Source organism: Phascolarctos cinereus, unplaced genomic scaffold (assembly GCF_003287225.1).
Source record: "Phascolarctos cinereus isolate Bilbo 61053 unplaced genomic scaffold, phaCin_HiC Scaffold_3;HRSCAF=262, whole genome shotgun sequence".
Classification (NCBI taxonomy): domain Eukaryota; kingdom Metazoa; phylum Chordata; class Mammalia; order Diprotodontia; family Phascolarctidae; genus Phascolarctos; species Phascolarctos cinereus.
In genome coordinates this window covers 155,659,345-155,685,420 of record NW_027555736.1, presented here as the reverse complement: position 1 = coordinate 155,685,420, position 26,076 = coordinate 155,659,345, and the positions used below count along the sequence as shown (strand labels likewise).

Sequence of the window (26,076 nt, the reverse complement as noted above, 5' to 3'; positions counted from 1 at the left end):
TTCCCTCATTTTTAGCCAACTGCATTCCTCTCCATAATACCTCTCAAATCTCTTCCTTTCTCTCCACTTACTACCAATCTAGTTCAAGAGCTCTTGATGGATAATTATGGTGGCTTCCAACTGGTCCCCTCTCCAAACTGTCTTCCATACAGCTGCCAAAACAGTTTTCCTAAGTCAAAAGTGTGGCCATTTCACTTTCCTGATCAAAAGTCTTTACTAATACCCTAATTTCCCCCCAAGATATATTGTAAACTCCTTAGCCTGGCATTTAAATCTGGGTTCAATTGATCTTTTTAGCCCTTACCTCTCCCCTTCATACAATTAAACTTCCAGCCAACCTAGATTATTACTAGGTTGTTCCCCTTACTTGTCATTCTATCTTATACTTCCTCATACATCTGCATCAGGTATGCTCCTGTGGCTGGAATGCTCTCCTTTCTTACCTTCCTTCTGGTATCCTTGTATGTCTATAAGGCTCAGTTTGGGTATTATTTTTTCATTAAGTTTTCCCTGATCCTTCATAGTTAAGATTGTTTCTTTCCACAAATTACCTGGTATTTAAATGTTTGTGCATTTGTCGTACCCCTCCAGTAGAGTGTAAAGCTCTCTGAGGCCAGATTTTTTTTTGTCTTTGTATTCCTAGCACAGTTGGTGCCTTGCATGTAGTAGACAATCTATGCTCATTAACTGGAATTTCATTTGGTGTTTATTTGCTGTCCATTGTCAGAATGGGATGATATCAAAGGTGAGATTAGAACCCCACATCTAACCTGACTCTAATTCCAGTGTTATGTCCATTATATGGAGAGACAGCCCCTACTCCATACCAGTGTTCATCTAATGTTAAGAAACCCAAAGGGAGGCCCCAAGGTGATGGGTACCTAGCTCCCACTGTGGAGTTACAGAAAGATGATAACAATTTGAGCACAGGATGCAGAAGTAGGATGGATCACATCTATACCCTAGCAGGGAATATTATTGATCTATACAATTGGCTTTAAACAGCTTCACAGGGCTTGGAATCAGGAGACATGATTCAGTTGTCAAATTGATTTCCCTAGAGTTCTGATTATGCTGCCCCCTCCCCAGTCAATCATCTTGAGGTGTTGTTTATCACCTCCAGGATCAAATATCATCAAATAAAATGAGTCAACAAGGTGGCAGCTTCTGATATAGAGCTGGGCCTGGAGTCAGGAAGACTTGTGGGTTCACATACCACCTCAGATACTTTCTAGCTGTGGACAAGTCACTTAGTCTCAGTTTCCCCAACTTAAAATGGGGATAATAATAACAGCACCTACTTACAAGGATCAAATGAGGTAATATTTGTAAAGTGCTTTTAGTAAAGGGTCTGGCATGTAGGTGCTATATAAATGATTATTTCTTCTCCTCTCCCATATAAAATACCCTGTTTGTTATGCAAAGACCTCCATAACATGGCCTGTCTTTTCAATCTTCTTACACCTTACTGGCTGCTGTATACTCTACACTTAACTTCATTGCTATTTCCTAATTCCAGATATTTTCACTAGCTGTCCCTAATGTCTGGAACACTGTCCCTTCTCATCTTTGGCTTCCTCCCTCTTAGCACAGTAGATGCTTAAATAAATTCTTGTTGACTTCACTGAGTTTCATCACATACTAGATATGTCACTTAACCTATAGTTCCCTGTTTCCTTTCTACAGACTGGGAATAATAAGAGCTAGGCACCCTACAGGGTTGTTGCGAGGATAGCACTTGAAAAGTTTACAGAAGTCTACATAAATGTGACTGGACTTTTGATTTCATTGGTACAGGGAACTCTTGAATGAAGAAATTCCTTTTACCAAGGAAAGAAAGCAATCTCTGAAATTATATTCTGATAATTACATACATCAGCAAGACTTGTCCAAGATATGTATCAGAAATGGATGCTGAAACCACGGTTTCAGGGCCAGGTCACCTGTCACTTCATCATGCAGCCCTTCTGTGACATACGTGTTCTCTACATGTGCTCCTAAACTTCTTCTGCCTTAAAATCACCCTTGTACCAAAACGCATTTTTAACACGGGCAAATGTATCCATGCTCTTGAGACAGGGAGAGCCAGTTTTGGTAATACACCCTGTCACAATAGGAGAGAGATGATGAGCACAGAGTACATATTCAATGTAAAATTTCCAGGGCCAGCATTTGACTCCCCATGTTTACCCCAGGGTAGCAGAGGCTGCCTCTAACAGGTAATCCTTTTTAGGTCCCCTGAAATGCAAAGGCGTACTGAAGCGAGGTATCCTGGGTGCAGAAGAAACAGCACTGGGTTGGACTTTGGGGACTGGGTCGGATCCTTGCTCTGACTGTGACTTTGGGCTAAGGCAGGGTCACTCTTCCTCTCTGGGGTTCGGTTTTTTTTTCTTCCATCTGTAAAAATGAGGTTAGATAAGCCGATGTCTAAGATTCCTTCCCGCTCTAAATGCGATCTGGCCATCCAAAATCCTGCCCACATGCACTGATACTTCTCTCTGCCACAATCTCAAAGCGCTCCCAGGTGCTGCAGGTTCCCAGCACAGGGAGGGTCTGATTGCGCCTGCGCACTCCCCCATTTTTTCCCCCGTTTTCCCTTGTCTCGCTTGAGGTCTCGTGGCCTGTTTGGCTTTGTCCGTGTCCAGGCCTTCGATACAAATAAAGTTCTCCAGGTATTGAATCTTATGACGACTTCCGGTAAGATGGCGTCCCCCAGTGACCGAGGCGAGTGGTCGCCGTGGGACTGGTAGATTCGGCAGGCTCGGGTTGCTGAGGGCTCTCCGCCTGGCTGACGTTCTCTCCGGCAGGATGTCGTTGGCGCCGCCCGGGAGCGCCGAGGACCTCCGGAAGCGGAGCCTCGGGGAGCTTCGGGAGATGCTGGGGCGCCAAGAGAAACTGCTGCGGAACGAGTGAGTGCGGGAACCGCGAGGCGGGAGGGTCCTGGCCGGGGAAAGCGGAGGGCGGTGCCACCTGCCCCTTCTGCTGACCTTCCCGAGATCGGGTCACTCCCGATAGTCCCCAAATGAGCAGCGAGGGGGCGCTGTGGCTGGAGCATTGGGCCCGAGTTCAAATGCGTCTTGGACACTTTCTATCTGGGTGACCCAGGGTAAGTCACTTCACCTGTCTGCCTCAGTTTCCTCTACTGTAAAATGGGGAATAATAACAGCACCTACCTCACAGGGCTGTTGTGAGCATCAATTGAGATAAATTGTAAAGTCCTTAGTATAGTGCCTGTTACATAGTTATACATAAAACATAGTTATATGTAAGTGTGGTATATAAATGTAAATAAAGACGCTATGTACGTGATTTATCCTTTCCCTTCTCTTCCCCTTTTTGGAGCGCTGGACCTGAGTTCAGACCCAGCTTCAGATATTTTCTAGCTGGGTTACCCTCGGGCAAATCACTTAATCCCTCTGCCTCAGTTTTCTCAACTAATATGGGGATCATAATAACACCTACCTCCCAGAGGTTTTTTTGGGAGGGTCAAGTGAGATGGTATTTGTAAATCATTTGCTAAACAAGACTATGCTGGGAGTGGGAAACCAGATGTTACAGAGAAACACTGGGACCTCTTTCCCTCTGCCTGCATATGGAGGGGCTAAGGTGGTGGTAGATAGTATTCAAATGGGGGGGGGACATACGTGCGAGACTTATATAGAGTACTGCCAAACAGTAAGTAAATGCTGAATACAATATCTATCTCTCGAAGTTGTTGTAAGGATCAAATAAGATAATAGTTCTAAAGCGTTTAGCGTAGTGCTATCTAGATGTTAGCTGCTGAGCATTTATAGTGCTTCTTGAAGTGCCTGGAATCTTAGCTTTATGGTTTGAAAGGACCTTAGAGGCCAGTTGAATCCAGTTCTCTTATTTTACAGTAAGAACAAATTGCACCAAAAACTGGCAAGATTTGGCAGTTGTTTTCTGGCACGATCTTGTATAAGACCTCCTCAAAGAGCTTTTTTTAACATGCACACATATAAGTATATGTGAAAAATATGTAAAATGAAGGATCCCCCCCCCATTAGTGGGAGGGGCATTAATTAGGTGAATTAGAAAAGAATTCCTGTGAGAATTGGTGTTTGGGCTGAGCTGTGAAGGAAGTTAGGGATTCCTGGAGGTGGTGAGGAAGGAGTATATATTCCAGACCGAAGAGTTCAGATTGTATAAAGGCATGGAAATGGGATACAGAAAAATGTTGTGTTGGAAGTGCTGCAGTAAGGCTAATTTGGCTGGACCAAGGAGTACATGAAGCAGGGGAGTAATGTCTGATAAAGTTGGGAACGTAGTAGAGCCAGGTTGTGAAGAGCTTAAAATTAAAATGTATGGGATGTTTGTATTGAACCCTAGAGGCAATGAGGAAACCGTGGAGTTTATTGAATGGAGGAATGATGTGGCTCAGACAATATGTGCTCTAGGAATATAGAGAAAAAAGTGATTGCTTGCTTGTTATTGCTAGTGATTGTCTAGCTGGGATGTTCAGAAATGGCTTCATGGAGGAGATGGGGTGTAAGCATGTCCTTTAAAGGGCGTGTGGAATTTAGATAGGCAGAATAGAAGGCAGAAGGATGTCCCTTTTACCTTTAAACTCTAGTTAGAGAGCTAGACCAAGAGTAAGGAAGACCTGGGTCCATCTGAGACTTTTACCAGCTCTATGACCCTGGGAGAGTTACTTAATCTCTGTGCAGTATTCCAGGACTTGATGCAGTCAGCACAACATCACCTACAGACTGTAGATAGCTGTAGGACCTCGTCATCTCTAGGGAATACTTCTTTGATTTGGACTTTTTGCTGCCCATCCTTTGTAATAGTAGTGAATTCCTTTTATGAACCTATCTTGTTTTATGTGTTGCTTAATTTGAATAGTCAGAGGTCATTGAACAAAGGGATCTTTTCCAAGGAATCTTATATGATTCTGACATGCATGGAAGACACTTTACTGGAGGATAGGCAACAATAATACACGTTAAGTAGGATCTTATATTCTTTACTTAGATCTTTAACTCATGTGACTACTCAGATGTGCAGATGTATTCTACTATAGAATATATATAATTTGTGGAATTCTACTTTTTCTCTTCTCATATGTTTATACAGGATGCCTCTATGTGTATATGATTCTCTCCCTTTGTCTCTCTCTCTCTCTTTCTCTGTTTAACTTTAACAAAAAAAATTTACTAAGAAGATGAAACAGGAATAGAAATTATAAATGGTTTTCCCCAAGGCCGTGGAAGCATAGTTTCTCTACCAACTTGGTCCCTGGGGAGAGTGGGCTCAAACTTAATGCAGTTTCTACAAAGCATTTGCCCCACTACATTTGCTTCGAGATTAACTAAAAGCTGATGGATAGAGTTGCTCCCTTGCTCTTAGGGCCCAGCCCTGCTAGTCTGGGGTGGTGAACTGGGCTTGACTGACCCCAGATTCTGATGTGGATTCTGACTCCAGGACCTCTGATAAGCTTATCATTCTGACTTTTTCAAAGTTCTCTAAGTCCTGGCTGTTTCTGGTACTCTTTCGTTTAAATGTAAGAAAGAACAAATACAGAGACAGTCTCATAGCAGGTCTTTTGAACTCAAATGCAGCCATGTAGGAAAGAGCCACATCTATGCAATGACTGACCTTGATAGACTTAGTTCTTCTTAGCAATGCAAGAATCTAGGACAACTCCAAAAGACTCATGGTGGAAAATGCTGTCCACATCCAGAAAAAAAACTGTGGAGTCTGAATGCAGATCGATGCATATTATTTGCGCTCTCTCTCTCTCTCTCTCTCTCTCTCTCTCTCTCTCTCTCTCTCTCTCTCTCTCTCTCTCTCTTTTTTGTTCTTTCTCCTGGTTTTTCCCATTGGTTCTAATTCTTCTTTACAACATAACTAATGTGAAAATAGGTTTAATATGAATGTGTAATGTTGAGCCTGTATCAATTTACATGCCATCTTGGGGTGGGGGAAGGGGAAAGATGGGAAGAAAATTTGGAACTCAAAATCTTGTGGAATTGAATGTTGAAAACTAAAAACAAATAAATAAATTTGTAAAAAAAAATAGAGGTACAAATATCTGTTAAGAAGCAGTTGCTGTTTTAGATATGCTGAGGTATTGGTACTTATAGGTAGAAATGCCTAATAGGCAATTGGAAACACATGACCATAGTTCTGGGAAATGGGTGGAAGATGTATGTTGGAGAGTCATCTCTGTAGAGATAACTGAAGACTGGAGTGGATGGATGAGATTGTCATGGGAGAGGGTGTAGGGAGAAGATAGAAAAGGGCCAAGGTCAGAACCTTATTGAACAATTTGTTTTTAAGAGGTGAAAGGATTATGATTAATGTGATATAAGGAACGACTGGAGGAGTGGAAGTCTGGTAGAAAAGACGTGAGGATGTTATTGTAGTAGGCCAAGTATATTATGGTCCTCAGGGGTCTGATCAGGTTAGGAGGTTGGCTCTGTAGGAGTTCGGTGAAGTCAGTAGAATGAAAAGAAAAGTAGAAGAGAAAAAAGGAAGGTAGGTTACTTATTGTATCTGGAGTTGAGGGAGGAATAGGAGATTAACTAAAAGTTTTAAGAATAATGGTATCATTATAATAAGAAAGTCAGGATGGAAAGTTGGTTTTGTATTTAAAACAAAAAATTTGGTTTTAGATATGCTGAGTCTGAGCTGAGGGGATATTTAAATCCAAGCTTCTGAAGGGCAATTGAAAAGGGGCTTCAAGGTCAAGAGAGAGGTTGGTGATATAGGTTTAGATAATATTGATTCTATATTAAAGGGAGGGAGTGAGAAATAAAATAGGATAGGTGAGATTTCTAAAAGAAAGAGGAAAAGAAATGGGGAGGGAGAAGGGAGTGTGTATCTTGGGGAACATTCACTGAAAGGGTATAAAAGTTGTTTTTTCTCCCTAGACAGAAGCTAGTGTTCTGAACTATTTGTGAGATTGAGCCCTTAATCTAATTAGTATGATAGTGATAAACTTAAAATACTTTAACTGTTTGGCTGAGGGCTCCCTTCTTTATCTTGTGCCTCCCTGTCTCCACTCCCCAATATTTTCATTGGAAGCCTCAGCAATTCTTACTCTACTTAATGCTCCTAGTTCTTGGCCAGCTAGAAATTAGTCCTTTTACCTAAACTTTCAGCTTACTAACTCCTGTGTTTTGATATAATGTCAATTTTTTTGTCTCATGATTTTTTAAAAATATAGCTTTTAATAATATATTTTTACCTTTCTTTTTCCTAGAAAATTCATTCGCAGTTTGCCAGATGGAGGAAAAAAGATCTCTGACTTCGTTGAGAGAGTGAAATTGGCCATCAGAAAACATGAAGAGCTCAGAAGAACTAACAGATTGGACTTTGATTCACAGCAAACTGTAGCACATGAAATAGTTAGTTTAGGTCTGGATAAGCCATGGACTCCTGACCAGAGAAGGGAAACTTCATCAGATCTTGATTCTTCTCTTACAGTTATAAGCAAGTCATCTAAAATTGCCTCAAGAAACCAGGGAATTGAATCTACCATGGAAAGACCTGTTCCTAAAAGTTTTGAAGAAGCCAGAGAGTCAGAAAGTGCTACACGGTGCAACAAGTGGATGTGTAATAACAATAAAACTGTTGTGGCTTTGCCCTCACAAACAAATGAGCAGTCCCACCAACCTGGTTTTCTAAATCATGCAAGAGATGTTTCAGGGAGCACTGATGACATGTTTATTGATAGTTTACAAAGAATCACAATTAGTGATGATGAAAACCAGTCAGAAGAAGACACAAACATGGATCACTTTTGTAGTTATCACGGTAACACACCCAGAAAACCTCATTACATGGAAGTGCTGGAAATGAGAGCAAAGAATCCAATCCCTCCCCACAATAAATTTAAAACTAATCTGTAAGTATGGTAGGGAAACATCTCTCAGTAAATGCTCAATCTGAAAGCTCAAAGCCTTGGTGAATGTACTTAAGTTGTTTGATTTTTTTAGAAGAAAATCTATCTTAAAAAAATTGCTTTAGATTAATTACCCTATTTGGTACTAATGCTTTGCCTACAAGGTAAGGGACTTGAATTAACATCTTAAAATAAAATATAAATATACACTTCTTGAACTCCCAGTCACTCAGGGTTGTTCACTGCTAGTATGTTTACTGCTAGTCAAATTCTTCATTTTATAGCCACCAGCAATATTCATTTATGATGGGTAATAATATGCCTTCAGCCGGTTTCTTAAATCATGCAGCTTTTAGCTTGTTTCAGAATTTGACTCACCCTCTCCTTTACTATGTACTTTTGCAGAAAAAAAAATTTCTAAAGTTCTTAGTATATCCTTTACCCTCTCTATTTTGTTTTTTTTTTTTTTAAGCAAATGAGACAGCAGGACCAGGGAAGAAAAGTAACTTACTCAGGGTTTCACAGTAGTCCATTAGAGCTAGAATTTGACTATAGGTCATCTGACTCCATATCCAATGTGCTTTCTATTGTAAGTTATTATAACTAGTTATTATTTAAAGATGCCTTGTGGAATTATGCAGATTCTAAGTTACTTGGTTTTTCTTTAGCTCTTGATTTTTAGCTAATGAAACCTATAGCATTTCTGTCAAGTGAATGAGACATTAAGAGATCAAATTTAAATCATTTAGTAATTAAATTATTTGTTTATTTAGCAGATTTGGCAAAAGGTTATATAATATAGGAGGAGGTTGAAACTATTAATTGAAAAGAAACTTTAGGATTGAATGAATGAATGAGTTTATCAAGAACTTACTTTGTGCCAAGCAAGGTTTTAAATAATACAGTTAGAAAATGATTAAGTGTCTGCTTTTAAGGAGTTCACACTCTAGTGGAAGGAGACCACAGTATAGGAGTGTGTGGCTTTGGGGAGATGATAACAACCCATTAATCCTGTGTATAAGTGTCCAGGAAAACCACTGGTAAAGCCCAGTAATTTGACTTGAAAGCAGTCCAATTTAGCTTCATATATTTTTGAATTATATTCTAGAATTGGATACTCCAGGAAAAACACTGGTAAAGCGCAGTACTTTGACTTGAAAGTAGTCCAGTTTCGCTTCATATATTTTTGAATTATATTTTAGAATTGGATACTCATAATTTCTTAGATTTTTTTCCCTCAGTTTCAGTTTTACGTTCTTTATTTTTGTTTTTCAGCCAAAGACAAGGTTTATTAAAGACCCGCCGTATTGCTGAGTCTGCAAGTATTGGCTAGATTCTGAGAATCTGAGCAGTGGTTAGATTTTAGGAATCTGAGCCTTTACATTCTTTTAATGAGTAAAAAGCAGCAGGCCTGTACCAAAGCCAGTTCATGCAACAAGTATTTATTTAATACCTACTACAGTCAAACTACTGTCAGCCACTGGAGGTAGAGATGATTTATGAAAAAAAGTATGAGATGTATACAAGCTTATAATCTAATAGTAAAAATAGAGCAGGTCATTAACAGTGCAGGTATTAAAGGACAAAATAAATGTATAGATAGTGGATGCTATGGAAGTTTGGGTGAGGAAGAAAGCAGTCAGTGTTGAGGTGGCCAGGGAAGGATTTCTGGCAGGGCTCTGAATTGACCAGGATCAAGATGCAGAAGAGATGATTTGAATAGTATGAGGGAGGAGAGAAGAGAATGAACAAAGACTTGGAGCCAGGAATGAGCATGACGTATTTAAGAGAGTGAGATTTGCTGGCTTGAGTGAGGGGTTTATGTTAGGGAGTAGTTTGGAGCTATTGGAATGTGTCAAAAAAAGTACAGGTAATATTTCCTTAAAGTTACTTTACTAAGATTTGTTCTTTTTCCTCCCCACTTCTTGCCAGACCTTTAAAAGAAAATAATTTATACTTGATGTACCTTATTCCTCATTACCTATACACTCTACACTCCTAGCTCTTGCAATCCACTCTGCCTTCAGTTTCACTGTACTAAAACATCTCTCTCTGTGATCACTGACTACTGATTTCTGGACCAAAGGACCTTTTTTTAATTTCTCATCATCTCTGTTGACACTCTGCAGGACTTGGCAGTGTTGACCTCCCCCTTTTCTATTTGCATTTATAGTCTTCCTGTATCTGACAGTTTCTTCCCTTTCCCTTTCTTGACTTCTTTCTCTTTTTACTTTAAAAATACTTTCCCTATGGCTTGCTCCTCACTTTCCTGTTCTTTCTTCCTTAGACTGTTCATGTATTTTATGACTTCAGCCTTTATTTGGATGACTCTCAATTCTACATCTCTAGGCTTACCTTCTCCCCAGTTTCCAGACCTGTGTTCCCACCTACCTATTCGATATCTTTACTAGTATTTTCCACCAGTACGTCAAACTTGTTCATTTGTTTCAGTTGTGTCTAATTCTGTGTGACCCCATTTTGGAGTTTTCTTGGCAAAGATACTGAACTGATTTGCCGTTTTCTTCTCCAGCCTATTTTATAGAAGAGGGAACTGAGGCAAATAGGGTTAGGTGACTTGCCCAGGGTAACACAGCTAGGAAATGTCTGAGGCCAGATTTGAACTCCGGAAGATAAGTCTTCCTGACACCAGACCTAGTACATCTTAGCACAAGCTTTTAGCACATCTTAAATTCATTTTACTCTTTAAATCTTACCTCTAATTGTCTCACTTTTTGCTGATGGAACATATTAGCCTAGCTGCAGTCACCCTTGAAACTTTGTTCTCTCCCATACCCAATCGATTCTCATCATCAGATTTTGTTCCTGTGATAGCTTTCTCTTACCATGGCCTTTTCCATTCCCATGGCCACTACCTTGGTTCAAACACCCTTGTTGTCCCTGGTCTGGGCTATAACATTTGACTTATACCTCTGCTCTAGTTCTTCTTCATACCCCTGTCAGTGATCTCTGTGTACTGCTGATTATATCACTTCCTTGCTCAAAAATATTTAGTATTTGCATATTCTTTATTTTTTTTTTTCGTGAAGAAAAGTTTTATTACTTCTGTTTCCTAAATTCACAAAATCACAGCATCTCAGACCTGGAAGGCCTGTAGAGGCCTTGTAGTCTAATTGATACTTGAATAAGAGTTCTTTCTTTAATATCTTTGAGAAGTTGCTATCTACCTTTTGTTTGAAGATCTCTAGCAAAGGGGATCTCAGTAGAATTGTTGTTCTCCCCATCTCATCCTCCCCCCCACTTTATTTGTACATTCTTTATAGAAAAAAGTACAAACTTCCTAACCCAGCATTCACCACATTCTGGTTCTAAGTTTCCTTTTCTTTTTTTTAAATTTTTACCCACTTAATAGCATTTTATTTTTTCCAATTACATGTAAAGATAGTTTTCAGCATTCATTTTTATAAGATTTTCACTTTCAAATTTTTCTTGCTCCCTCCCTCTCCTCTCCCCTCTCTAAGACAGCAAGCAATATAGGTTATATATGTACAATCATGTTAAATGTGTTTCCATATTAGTCATGTTGTGAAAGAGGAATCAGAACAAAAGGGAAAAACAAAATGAAAAAAGTAAAAATAGTATGCTTCGATCTGCATTCAGACTCCATAGTTCTTTCTCTGAAGGTGGATAACATTTTCCATCACGAGTCTTCTTTGGGAATTGTCTTTGATCATTGTATTGCTGAGAAGAACTAAGTCTGTCATAGTTCATCATTGAACAGTGTTGCTGTTTCTGTGTACAAAGTTCTGTTTCTGTTCACTAAGCATCAGTTCATGTAAGTCTTTCCAGGTTCTTCTAAAATCTTCCTGCTCATCATTTCTTATAGCACAATAGTATTCCATTACATTCATGTACTACAACTTGTTCAGCCATTCCCCAATTGATGGGCATCCCTTCAATTTCTAATTCTTGGCCACCACAAAAATAGCTGTTATAAATATTTTTCTACATGTAGGTTACTTTTTCCCATTTTTATGATCTCTTTGGGATACAGACCTAGTAGTGGTATTACTAGATCAAAGGGTATGCACAGTTTTATAACCATTTGGCTTAGTTCCAGATCACTCTCCAGAATAGTTGGATCAGTTCACAACTCCACCAACAATGTATTAGTGTTGCAATTTTCCCCTCATCTTCTCCAACATTTATCATTTTCCTATTTTGTCATGTTAGCCAATCTGTTAGGTGTGATGTGGTGCCTCAGCATTGTTTTAGTTTGCATTTCTCTAATTAATAGTGATTTAGAGCATTTTTCATATGGCTATAGGTAGCTTTAATTTCTTTGTCTGAAAACTGCCTGTTCCTATTCTTTGACCATTTATCAATTGGGAAATGACTTATGTTTTTATAAATTTGACTCCATTATTTATTTGAGAAATGAGTGTTTTATCAGGAACACTGGCTGTAAAAATTTTCCCAACTTTCTACTTTCCTTCTAATCTTGATTGCATTGGTTTTTTTGTACAAAAACTTTTTAGTTTAATATAATCCAAATTATCCATTTTGGATTTCATAATGTTTTCTATCTCTTTTTTGGTCATAAATTCTTCCCTTCTCCATAGATCTGACAGGTAAATGATTCCTTGTTCTCTTAATTTGCTTATGGTATCATCCTTTTTGTCTAAATTAAGTATCCATTTTGACCTTATCTTGGTATACAGTGTGAGATGTTGGTCTATGCCTTGTTTCTGCCATACTGTTTTCCAATTTTCCTAACAGTTTTTGTTAAATAGTGAGTTCTTATCCCAGAAGCTGGAGTCTTTGGGTTTGTGAAACAGTAGATTACTATAGTCATTTACTACTGTGTCTTTTTGTACCTAACCCATTCCATTGATCTGCCATTCTATTTCTTGGCCAGTATCAAATAGTTCTAATGATTGCTGCTTTATAATAATAGTTTTAGATTTGGTACGGCTAGGCCACATTCCTTCACGTTTTTTTCCATTGATTCCCTTGATATTCTTGACTTTTTGTTCTTCCAGATGAATTTTGTTGTTACTTTTTCTGGCTCTATAAATTATTGTTTTGGTAGTTTGGTATAGCACTGATTAAATAGGTTAATTTAGGTAAGATTGTCATTTGTATTACATTGGCTTGGCCAACCCCATGAGTAATTAGTATTTTCCAGTTGTTTAGATCTTACTGGAATTAATTGTTCTATAAATGTTTGGTAGAATTCACTTGTAAATTCGTCTGGCACTGGAGATTGTTTTCTTAGGGAGTTCATTGATGGCTTGTTCAGTTTTTTTTCCTAAAATGGAGTTATTTTATTTCCTCTTCTGTTAATCCCAGCAATTTATGTATTTGTAAATATTCATCCATTTCACTTAGATTGTCAGATTTATTGGCATACAGTTGGGCAAAATGTCTCTTAATTATTGCTTTAATTTCCTCTTCACTGATGATGAATTCACCCTTTTCATTTTTGATACTGATACTTTAGTTTTCTTCTTTCTTTTTCTAAAAATCAAATTAACCAAAGGTTTATCTATTTTATTGGTTCTTTTGTAAAACTAGCTCTTAGTTTTATTTATTAGTTCAGTAGTTTTCTTCCAATTTTATTAATCTCTCCTTTGATTTTCAGAATTTCTAGTTCAGTATTTAATTGGGGATTTAAAATTTGTTCTTTTTCTAGCTTTTTTAAGTTTCATGCTCAATTTATTGATCTGCTTTTTCTTTGTTTTATTCATAATGAAGCTTTTTGAAATTATTATTATTATTTTTAGATAGTTGGGGTTAAGTGGCTTGCCCAGGGTCACACAGCTAGTAAGTGTCGAGTGTTTGGTCTGAGGCTGGATTTGAACTCCGGTCCTCCTGACTTCAGGGCCGGTGCTCTATCCACTGTGCCACCTAGCTGCCCCCTTTTTTGTTTTTATAATGAAACTTTTTTTTATTATTATTTTTTCTTTGTTTTATTCATGTAAGCATTTAGAGATATAAAATCTTCCCTAATAGCTGCTTTGGCTGCATCCTATAAATTTTGGTGTGTCATTGTTGTCATTCTCTTTGATGAAGTTATTGATTGCTACTGATTTGTTGTTTGACCCACTAATTCTTTAGGATTAGATTATTTAGTTTCCAATTAGTTTTTAGCCTATTTTTCCATGGCCCTTTATTACATGTAGTTCTTATTGTATCATGATCTGAAAAGGATGCATTTAATATTTCTGCTTTTCTGTGTTTGATCGTGTGGTTTTTATGCCCTAAAACATGGTTAGTTTTTGTATAGGTGCCATGCACCACTGAGAAAAAGGTTTGTTCCTTTCTATCCCCATTCAGTTTTCTCTATAGGTGTATCATATATAAATTTTCTAAAATTCTATTCACCTCTTTAACTTCTTTCTTACTTGATGGTTAGAGTTTTTGAGTTCTGAGAGTGGGAGGTTGGGGTCCCCCACTAATATAGTTTTGCTCTCTATTTCTTCAAAACTCACTTAACTTCTCTTCTAATTAGGAATCTGGATGCTATACCACTTGGTGTATATATGTTTAGTATTGACATTACTTCATTGTCTACTGTACCTTCTAGAAAGATGTAATTTCCTTCTTTATCTCTTTTAATTAGGTCTAGTTTTGCTTTTGCTTTGAGAACAGGATTGCTACCCCTGCTTTTTTTTTAATTTCAGCTGAAGTGTAATGTATTAGGCGCCAGCCTTTTCCCTTTATTCTGTGTGTTTAATGTGTTGTGGTGTGCTAAGGGGATTTGCAGGGGAAAAGTAAACTACGGCTGACTTATTCGTAACCTACACGCTAACGGAGCATCAATATTCTTCATATGCCTTTTCCTTCATATTGGTCGAGGAATCTACTACGGCTCATACCTATACAAAAACACATGAAATACCGGAGTAATTCCGCTACTAATAACTATAATAACTGCTTTCATAGGATATGTGCTCCCATGAGGACAAATATCCTTCTGAGGAGCAACAGTAATCACTAACCTACTATCCGCCATCCCATACATTGGTACCACACTAGTAGAATGAATCTGAGGAGGCTTCTCCGTAGACAAAGCCACCTTTACCTGATTCTTCGCCCTACACTTCATCCTACCATTCATCATCACAGCTCTAACCATAGTCCACCTCCTATTCCTTCACGAAACAGGATCAAACAACCCCCTAGGAATTAACTCCAACCCCGACAAAATTCCATTCCACCCTTACTTCACCACTAAAGACACGATAGGCCTAATACTAATACTACTAATTTTACTCACACTAACCCTGCTCTCACCTGATACACTAAGCGACCCTGACAACTTTTCCCCTGCTTCAGATGTGTTTCTTGTAAACAACATATTGTAGGATTCTGGTTTTTAATATACTTTGCTGTTCACTTCCATTTTATGAGAGGGTCATCCCATTCATGTTCACAGTTATGGTTACTAATTGTGTATTTTCCTCTGTCCTGTTTCTCCCCCTTTTTATACTTTTCTCTCCCCTTTCACCCTGTCCCTCCTCACCATTGTTTGCTTCTGACCACTGTCTCCCTCAATCTACCTCTCCTATCAGCCCCCCATCCCTTTTCTTTCATCTTTCCCCTCCTACTTCTGTCCTGCCTTCTGCCAGTCCTCCCCCTCCACTTTCCTTTCCACTTTCCTCTCCTACTTCCCTATAGGGTAAGATAAATTTCTGCACCCAACTGAGTGTGTACATTTTTCCCTCTTTGAGGCAAATCTGATGAGAGTAAGGTTCAAACAATTCTCACCTCCTCTCTTCTTTCCCTCTACTATAATAGGTCTTTTGTGCCTCTTTATGTGATATATTCACCCTAGTCTGCCACTTCTCCTAGTACAATCCTTTTTTTCCCCCCACCTTTTAGTCTTTTTAGTCTGAAGTTTTCTTCATTGGAATTTTTCCCACCAATTCAGCTAATTATATTTTTTAAGGAATTGTTTTCTTTGGTCAATTGTTGTCATTTCTTTTCCGAGTTATTGACTCTCTCTTGTGTAACTCTCATTTCTTTTCCCAATTTTTCTCTTACCTCTCTTAATTTGGTTTTTAAAATCCTTTTTGAGCTCTTCCAAGACGGCTTTTTGGTCTTGAGGCTAATTCATCTTCCCCTTTGAGGCTTCTCATGTAGGCATTTTGACATTCCTGTCCTCTGCTGAGTTTGTGCTTTGATCTTCCCTGTTGCCATAATAGCTTTTTATGGTCAGGGCTCTTTTCTATTTTGTACTTATTTTAAAGCCTATTTTGTGACTTTTAAAAGTGAGCTTTGCTCTGGGGCAAAGGAGGGCACTGCCCCAAGCTTCTTGTGCTGGGGGCTAGGGACCTGGTCACTAGCTTTCTAAGCCAGAGCCTTAGGTGCTGGAGGCTTGCCCACTGTGCTGGGGTGGCCCAGCCTAGTAGCCCCTATTGTGCCAGGGGTTCCTGGACTGGCAGTTTACCTTCTGCACTGGAGACCTCACAGATGGCCTGCTGTACCACTAGACTGCTGAGGCAGGACTGAGGGGCCTTGGCTGCTGATCTGTGCTTTTGCTAAGAGCTTACTGCTCGCTTGCCCAGACACTGCTGCACTGGGCTGTGCTCCCCTTTTATCCAAGTGCGACAGACCTTTGCTGAAGTCCTTCTAAGTTATTTTAAGCTGCAAAATTAATTTCACTCCATCTTTTTGTAGGTTCTGTTGCTCCAGAATCCATTTAGAAACTTGATTTAACAAGGGAAACTGGGGAGAGCTCAGGCAACTTCCTGGCTTTTCTCCACCATCTTGGCTCTGCCTTACAAGCTTTCTTTCTAGTTTTAACTCATGCCACTTCTTTTAAAGTAACTCTTTGCTCCTGCTAAACTGTGTTATTTCCTGTTCATCAAATTTATTTTGTCCTTTATACTTTGTGCCTTTGTTCTCAGCATTCCATAACCTAGAATGCATCCCTTCCTCTTCCTATTTCAGTGCTTCCCATTCTTCACCCAACCTCTCCCACTAGCTCTATAGTCCAGAAGGATTATTTCAGAGCACATAGTTACACTTCTCTTGTGTACTTATATTTTCATTTATATTAGTGAATTTGTGCTCTTGTCTTGGCTCCTCTATTAGACTGGAAACTCCTTGAAGACAGGTTTTTGTTTATTCCTCTCTGTATCCCCTCATAGGAAACATAATAGCACCTGCATGTGGAAAACACTTAATGAACACTGAAACTGGACCTGAAGTTTTTGTGCAATTGAATTTATATTTTGAGTTGTGTAATGTTTATGAAAAAGGATTTTACTAGGCTAAGCTCTTTTCCAGAGCTGGTTTTCGGCAAACAGACAGTCATTTTCCCTATTTTTTTGATTTATTAGCCAATGAATTTGAATGCCTTCAAGTGTACAAAATTCTGTGCCAGGTGATGTAGGGAGGGACACACACAAGTGAAGGGGACGCCCTTCCCTTAGGAAATTTAGTCTGACTGGCCTAGATTCAGACTTCTTTACATGAAAAAATAGTGTTGCAGTCATTTTGATGTCTTATAACAAAAATGTAAAGGAGATAGTACAGTGCAATGGAAAGAGCTCTGGATTTGGATTCAAAAGACCTGAATTCAAATTCCAAGTCTGCTACCTTTGTGTTAAGATACTCTGCTCCTCTGTTCCTCAGTTTCATCAGCAACAATTATCTCCAAATAAAAGTTGAAGGGGTTGGACTAGATTAAGGGATTCTTAAACCTGGGTACACTGACCACCAAGGGATCTATGCATAGATCTTAGAGGGTCCATAAACTTTCGTGAGGGGAAAAAATACATGTTTTTATTAACCTCAACTGAAATTTAGCAGTTCCTTCAATTTTTAAATTTAAAAACAAACATTATTTGAAGAGAGGATCCATACCCATCAGCAGACTGCTAAAGGGGTCCTGACATAATAAAGTTTGAGAGGCCCTGGGCTAGAAAATTTCTGTAGTCCCTTTCAGCTCTAACTCTGTGATTCTAGATTCTAGCAGGATCATAAAAAAAAAAAAAGTTTATTTCCTGACCCCTTCCATCTCAGTGAGCCCTTAAAAAAATAGAAACTGTTCTAAAAAAAACCCACTGCCTTTTGTGCAAATAACTGTCAGGTCCGAATAGGAACAATTGACAATCTGCTACAAATATGAAGATATAACATAAATGTTTGCAAAAGCCAGGAGAGGCAAACATCTAAGAAACAATATTTTCATTTGTTAAGAGCAGTGCTTTAATTGAAAAAATTCACTAAATTTTAAAAATTATTGGAAGTATTTGCTATAAAAAGAGTGTACAGGCTTAAAAAAATTTAAAAAATTAATTTTTGACCTAGGAAAGGGCTCTTTTTGTAGAAAGTCAAAACATTAATTCCCAATTTTTGCAGTTCCTAGAAGAAATATTTTAAGGAGAGGTCTGTTTTTGCACCTATAGGCAGGGAAACTTAAGAATAGGTGTCAATAAATATAGCAAATCATAGACATTTTGGTTTAGATGTGTCTAGGACAAGTTAAAAAAGCCTGCATGTTTAAAATTAATAATAACTCACATTTATATAGTGCTTTCAAGTTTACAAAGCACTTTATACTTTTATCTGTAGCTCAGAATGTCAACAGCTAATTCATACTTAAGCTACATTAATACAAATAGTTTGTGAAGATATGTGTAGTCCAGGGGATGGCTAGTCCTCTTTTCGTTTCTGACCGTGTCCAGTTCTGAAGTGCCATGTTGACAAGCTGGAGCAGTCCAAATCAGGATGACCAGGAAGGCAATGGAATTTGAAAACCATGCCCTACAAGGATTAGTTAAGAAACTTGGGCTGCTTTAATGTGACAGAGGAGTTGGGGGAGAGGAGAGCACAATAGAGAGTACTCTGTCCTCTAATATGTGAAGGGTTGTCATTTGGAAAAGAGATTAGATTATTTTTGGCTCCAGAGAGCACAACTAGGAACAGCAGAGTTATAGGGAGGCAGATTTCAGTTAAGTACAAGAAAGAACAGTCAGAGCTATTAAAAACAGATTTTCAGTTCTATCTTTAAATGCTCTTATGTGCTCAGTACTCTGTTAGGTGAGCAAAACTACAGTCCCTGCCCTTGAGAAAGAGCTCATAATCTTAGGGGAACTAAAGCAGGGCCTCACAGTCATGGGAGCGTGAGTTCTTGTAGAGTGGATTCCTATTCCAGGTAAGGGTTGGACTAGACCACTGAGGTCCCTTAGAGTTCCAAGCTTTTTGATGAATTCTTAGATATCTATTTCTATCATATGGCCAGTTGGCAGGGGAGGGCGAGAGGTAGAGTAGGAGGCATGGTGGAGAGATGAAAGGGGACAGAAGAGAAACGCAAAGAGTATAAGAGGAATCCAGAATTGTTGCTTCGTCTGAAAAATGATACACCTACAAAGAGGCTCAGTTGTTGTTGACTCTTTGTGACCCCATTTGGGGATTTTCTTGTGCAAAGATATTGAAGTGGTTTGCCATTTCCTTCTCCAGTTCATTTTACAGATGAGAAAACTGAGGCAAACAGGGTTAAGTGACTTGCCCAGGGTCACACAGCTAAGAATTGTCTGAGGCCACACTTGAACTCAGGAAGATGAGTCTTCCTACTCCAAACCTGGTGCTCTCTTCACTACAGCACCCAGCTGCCCCTCTTATATAGAGATTGCCACCCAGGGTAGATATTGAGGAATGGGCCATTCTCTGCCAGGATCTTTCCCTACTGTGTATGTAGCACTTTAATGGAACTGGATAGCACAGTTGATCCAAAGGCACTGAAGACTACCAGTATGCTCCTGCAAGCTCCCATTTCAGTGTTTATAGGCTTCCAGGGGCATCAGAAGTAGGACAATTGTAGAGAAGGGAATGGAGAGCATTCAAAGCCTTCCTTAAAGGTTGAGGGACCCTAGTTCAAAGGTAAGTGTTAAAAATACTGCTTTGGTCATGGCCTGTTAATTCATTTGGGTTATGTAGGTATCATAAACAGTTATCTCCAAATATTGCTTCCTTTTGAAATATCAATTATATTTTCTGAACTGAAAATTAGATTCTTTGTTTTCAAACTTCATAACTTATCTTGGAAGTTTTTTTTTTTAATTCTTGAAGACATATATATGTGGAAGGGTGGCTTAAATTTTAGAAATAGGAAGGTTGTCCCAAAAGTCTAGCATGGGTTTTAAACAATAGCTTAAACTTTGGAAGCTTTGGAACTTTAGAATCTTTTTTTAAAGCTTTGGAATTTTAGAAATATTGCTCATCATATTAGCTGGGTCTGTATGTTACTGGTCCCTGTGATTTTCATCATATACTAGTGTCTTGGTATAACTGTTATAATTTACAGATTTGAAGAACCTTTTAGGAAGAAGTGTGTTAACACAGCTCTTTAGCCACTTTATCTAACCTCCACAGTCAGCTTTGAATAAAATAGCCATTTGATTTCCTGGAAGGGGAAATTGCTCTCTAGGATGTGCTGATCTTAATGCAGTTGCCAGGATGAGATGCAATTAAACTGAGGGCCAGATTTGTTTTCCCTGCCCTCTCTGTAGATAGCTTTTTGCAAGACAGACTATAAAGCATTGGTCCATCCCAACATCTTCCCCAACGCAATTGCCAGCATGGCATTCTTGCCAGTGGAATCATTCCTCTAGGATAAGTTAATGCTGTCACAAAATTCTTTTGAGATTTAAATGTTTTGTATGTGGAATAATAATAATAGTTCACATTTTTAGTACTTCAGTGTTTATGATTGCTTATTGTCTGTAGGATGCTATCCCAAACCTTGGGGAGACAAAGAGAAGCATAAGATAGTTTTTGTTCAGTCGTTTCAGTTGTGTCTGACTCATCCATTTGGGGTTTTCTTGGCAAAAATACTGGAGTAGTTTGCTTTGTCCTTCTCCAGCTCAGTTTTACAGATGAGGAAACTGAGACAAACAGGGTTAAGTGACTTTCCCAGGGTCACACAGCTAATCACTGTCTGAGGCCAGATTTGAATGCAGGAAGATGAGTCTTCCTGACTCTAGGGCCTGTTACTCTATCCACTGTGCTACCTGACTGCCCACGTAAGATATAGTACTTGCTTCTGAAGACTTTACAAGTTAGTTGAGGAGCTAGGGCTTTTACATAAAATAATGATACAAGGTAGTGGATGGAAAGTGCTAAATGAATAATAGGTTATAAGTTCTACAGGAATTCAGAAAGAGCTATCCTGAAGGGCTAGTGATGGCTGAAGAGGGCTTTATAAAGGTGGAACTTATTCTGGACCTTGAAGGATTTAGATAAGTGGAAAGCAGAGAAAGGGGCTCATTCAAAACAAAGTTATGAGTAAGTAAAGCTTGGAGGTAAGAATGTGTTGGGCATGTTCAGGAAACACTGAGTATTGAATAGACCATTTTGGCTAAGATGGAAGGAACTATCAGAAATTGAGATAAGGTTATGTGAGGGGTTAGAGAGTAGAAGGCCTAACCCTAAAAAATCATATCTAAAACCAAATTCCTTATCTTTCTTCCCAACCACTTTTTTCCTTTGAACATTACGGTAAATGAAGGGTTTAGACTAGTTGGACTCTTGAGATTTCTTCTGGCTTTAGATCTATGACTCATGTTCCTGCTCATCTTAAGATATAGGACCATTTCAGTGTCTGCAAAAATGCTTATCCTGGTCACAAAGAAGTCCAGAAGAGGAAGAGCTGCTTTGGGGAAGGTCCGATGAATTTGGTTGTATTCATGCTGAGATGAGATAAGAGGACAGCTAATTGGAGATAGCAGAAAGTTGAAGATTTGGGATTGAAGTCTGAAGAGACATCAGGAATGGAAATGTAGATTTGGGAATTATTGGCAAAGTGATGAAGCATGGGAAATGAAATGAAAAAGCCTTTGTTAAAGCCATGAGAGTAGATGAAATCACTGAGGAAGAGAAAGTCAGCAAGTAGAGCAGAGGGCCCCAAGTTGAGTCTTAAGGCATGCCCACATTGAAGGAATGGGAGGAATAGGCATTCTGTTGAAGAGAAAGGGCTGCAGCAGCTGCCTGTTTCTCCTAGGTTAAAGATGCTTAAGTCTCAAGGCTTTAAGCTTCAAAGGAAATCCTGAGTATAAATGCTGCTTGATTTACTATAAAAATCTTTCACTCCCTCTGTTTCTCTGACAAGCTCATATATGATCTGGTTGCCTTGTTTAAACCAGTCTTTTTCTCTAAACCTCTCACCTGCCCCCCATTTTTCAGTAATGGGAGGAATTAATGAAGGAAGGAAAAAAAAAGTTAGCTCTAAATTCCAATTCACTTTTACCAGTTACCTTGTTTTAGTAAGTGGAGATGAGGGTTTCAAAGATGAATAAAATGCTTGCAAAATTTCTGCAGAGTATCAGATGAAAAGAGGGGAAATTATGCAAGCTATTGTAATATGTAAGTCATTTTCTATAGCCATTTTTAGAAAATTTTCTACTTCCAAGAGGAAAATATCCTAATTTTTGGATAAATTCTTTGTTAATGTTTAAAATAAGATCTCTCTAAAACATAGTAGCCTAAATAGATCTTATAACTTGTGCACTTCCAATACTGTCATTTTTTCCCTTTAGGTTACCTTCAGAATCTCATGACTCACCTAGTCATTCCCCACAGAGAAAAGCGTCTCCAATTTCAGTGGAAGAAAGGAGGCGCAGAGAGAGGCAGCACCTGGATGACATCACAGCAGCTCGGCTGCCACCCCTTCACCACATGCCTACGCAGTTGCTGTCTATGGAAGAATCATTAATAATCCAGAAGCAGCAAAAACAGAATTACGAGGTATTAAGAACATTGTTTTTGTTTGCTGATTTGGATGCCTAATTGAGGATATTTAAAAGTGGAATCTTGAAGTCTCTATGAAGAGTATACTGCTTTTGGCTGCAGTCAGCCATTTTTATTTAGCTTGTATATACAATGCATAAAAGTCTTTAACACATACCATTTCATGGATAAGCTTGAAAAATGGGAAGGAAGTACAATGTTGATAAAATATTCAAGTTTGCAAAGAAGGATGGAAGTTGGAAAAGAGTCGTAGATTATTTAAGCTGCCAGGTAGACAAACCCTTTCTAACTTCTAGCATAGTACGTCCTGGTAGCATCACATTTCCAATTAGGTGCTATAGGTCAATGAATGGACAGGGATATTGCCATTAACACTGGCTGTTCCATTAGCAGTTGTGTAATATTACTTGATTATATGCAATGACATTTTCAAGGTCTGTGCCTTTAAAAAAAAAAGCAATTTTTCTTCCAATACTTTAAATAGTTTATTTGTAAAGTTCCTGCCTGTACCTGTGGAGCTAAAGAACCATGTTCTCTAAATTGTCTAGTTTACAGTGGATGCCTGTGATAGCTAGTTTTGGTTTACTGTTTTTCATCTGCCATGTTGAGAGTTCTGCTTTTGAAAAAAAAATTTTTTTAAGTTAAATGAACCACCTCAAATGGGAATTTATTATAGTATTTTTAGCTACTCGTTACAGTATTGTTAGCTACCAGTTTGAGTCTCCTTTAATATGTGGGGAGCTGGGTGTTGGGTAGAGAGAGAGATCCAACTGACAGGGGATAGCATGAGTGTGAAAATAGAAATGAATATGGCCACCAGGCACTAGCAGGTGGTTACATAATCTTTGGGTGGATGTAATCAGATTGGCGAGATGGAAGATTTATAAAGACAGACTTTCTAAACAGGCACCTGTACACACAGCCATATCCGTGTTCGTCTATTCGCTTTCATTGTGGCATTTGACACTCTTAGAGCTGGGTTTTCGTGTAGGAACTTCTGTCTGGGGGAGAATCAATACAGCACTTAGAGTGATATTGGTGTTTTAATAACAAAAGTTGCTGACCAGTATACTTCTTTAGAAGTCCATCAATATTTATTACTCTCCAAGTCCCAAATCCAGTTATCTGATTTTTGCTTAGATTTGGTTTATTTCCATCTATTGTTGCTTGCTAATAGAAGTCCATAAGAGCCAGTGGAGCATGGTTGCAGCTCTCATGGAGGCTGGATCTATTCTATTCTGTTCTATTCTATTCTATTCTATTCTATTCTATTCTATTCTATTCTATTCTATTCTATTCTATTCTATTCTATTGTATTCTATTCTATTCTATTCTATTCTATTCTATTCTATTCTATTCATCAGCCTTGTAGGTGAAAAGGCAGCTATGAGTGCCCAGTGAGTGAGAGGGCACACATTTATCAGTGGATCCAGTCAGTACAGCTTTATGATAACAGGGGCTGCCTTATGAGATGGTGAGCCCATCACTAGAATTGTTCAGACAGCAGGGCTTAGATGCTGTCTGTTGGGGATGTTTTTTCCCCTCCAGTAGAAGACAAACTCCTTCAGGGCAGGAACTGTCTTCATGGTTGGCTTTGTTTCGGCAGTGTACAGTGCCTGCAACATAGAGATTGCTCAATAAATGTGGATTGAATTGGAGAGTATTTCTGCGTTGGGTGGGACACTCTGAGATACTATGACTTATGAAATTAGTTAAATGACAAGGTATAGGGATGTTTTTGTGAAAAGGGCTTTGTATATGCTCAGTAGAATTTTTTAAGCAATGAAAATATTGTGTGAGGAAAAATACAAAAGTTTGATGTCAATTTTTTCATTTAAAGGAAATTCAAGCCAAGCTTGCTGCACAAAAATTGGCTGAAAGACTGAATATTAAAATGAAGAGCTATAATCCTGAAGGTGATGCATCAGTGAAATACAGAGAAGTGAGGGATGAAGATGATTATCATTCTTCTGAGGATTAATTCGGAAGAAAGATGATCTAAGCCTCCTAAATTCTTCACTTCTGAATTCTTACTTCATTACATTAGACTCCGAGACTCTGGAAGATATTTTATTTTTGAGTTATTTAGACCAGAAGTCAAAAGTAGAAATTTACACTGTACATAAGAGTGCTCAGTCAGACTGTGGAGATTGTGTGGTGCACTTGCCATTCAGAAAAGTAAAAAGAGATTTAGTTAAGGATGTGATAAATCTGTTTCTTATTGTTTGTATAAAATAAACTTTTGCAGTATTTTGTGTTTAGTTTGATGTTACTATAATTTAATGTTAGAGAATTGTTTAGCTTTTTGTTGCTTCATTTTTTCTAACATATCTGGAGCTTGAGGAGACTGAAGAAATCGGGTATAACCCTCACATTTTATAGATAGGAAGATTGAGTCACAGAGGAATTGCGTGACTTGCCCAGGGTAACACAGCTATTATTTGTTGGTGGCAGGATTTGAACCTTGTCTACCTGACAGCGAGTCCAGAACTCTAAGCACTATGCCAGTTAATAGAAGTACTGTAGCTATATCAAACTACTATGAATGCCTTACCACAGTGGAATAGCCTTTATTGAGTTCTATTCTGCCGTGCTGAACACTATCCTAAGAAAAATTACATAGATATGGTTTCTTGCCTTTTTCGATTAAGACAGGGGCAATCTTGGGAAGTTTTCTGTTTATATTCAGTTGGAGAAAAAAAAATCAGTGTCTGATTTGTCTGGAAAGAAACATGAAGAGAGATGGACTTTCAATTGATGTTAGAAAGAATAGGACATTCCAGGAGGCCCACAAAAGTGAGGGGCATTTAGCAGATTTATCTGGGATGGTCCTGGAGGTGAGGGAGAAAAAAAGAAGCAAAGACAACTAATTGTGAAAGAAGTAACTCTTCTGACTAAGCTTTTCTTCCTTAAGAAATTATCCTGTTATTTTACAAGAAATAAAAGTTTCATTATTGGGGAAAATTAACAGTTTAAAAAAAAAAGAATTGTGCACCATTGAATTTTGATGATTTGCCAGCAAGCCATTAAAAAAAAACCCATGAGACTATTAATATAGGATACAAGTTTTCAGATCATCTTAAGATAACAGATACTTGTCTTTAAGATAGCTATTTACCCATGGCCTATATAAAATACTGTTGTCTGATTTTGCTACATTTTAAATGATGGTAAGAGGAAGAGTTAAAATATTGGTTAGAATATCTATAAAATACTACTATTGATACTTTGATATGGGTGGTGCCTGCTTGAGTTTCCTTCACTCTCTTAAGGAGAGCTTGCTAATGTTGGGAAGATGTTGAGACACCTGTCTAGGTCTTTTTAATATTTGTTTCTGAAGGAGGGTTACAGATGAGGGCAAGAAGGCCTCAAGGTCTATACCTATTTTGGATAATTTCTATTCCTAATGATCATAAGTCAAATGTAAGGCACATTGTTTTTTTTAATACCCTCTTTATTTTAAAATTTCAAGTCTTAGAGCAGTCAAT

General features: G+C 38.4%; 1 protein-coding gene across 1 annotated transcript; it reads left to right on the top strand.

Moving 5' to 3' along the window:
• Positions 1–2,200: 2,200 nt before the first annotated feature.
• On the top strand, positions 2,201–24,849 carry POLR2M (RNA polymerase II subunit M). Its single transcript, XM_020981746.2, has 5 exons — positions 2,201–2,219; positions 2,808–2,909; positions 7,229–7,873; positions 22,378–22,585; positions 24,429–24,849. The coding sequence occupies exons 2-5, from the start codon at positions 2,809–2,811 to the stop codon at positions 24,567–24,569; spliced, it is 1,095 nt and encodes a 364-aa protein (XP_020837405.2). The 5' UTR covers positions 2,201–2,219; position 2,808; the 3' UTR covers positions 24,570–24,849.
• Positions 24,850–26,076: the final 1,227 nt, after the last annotated feature.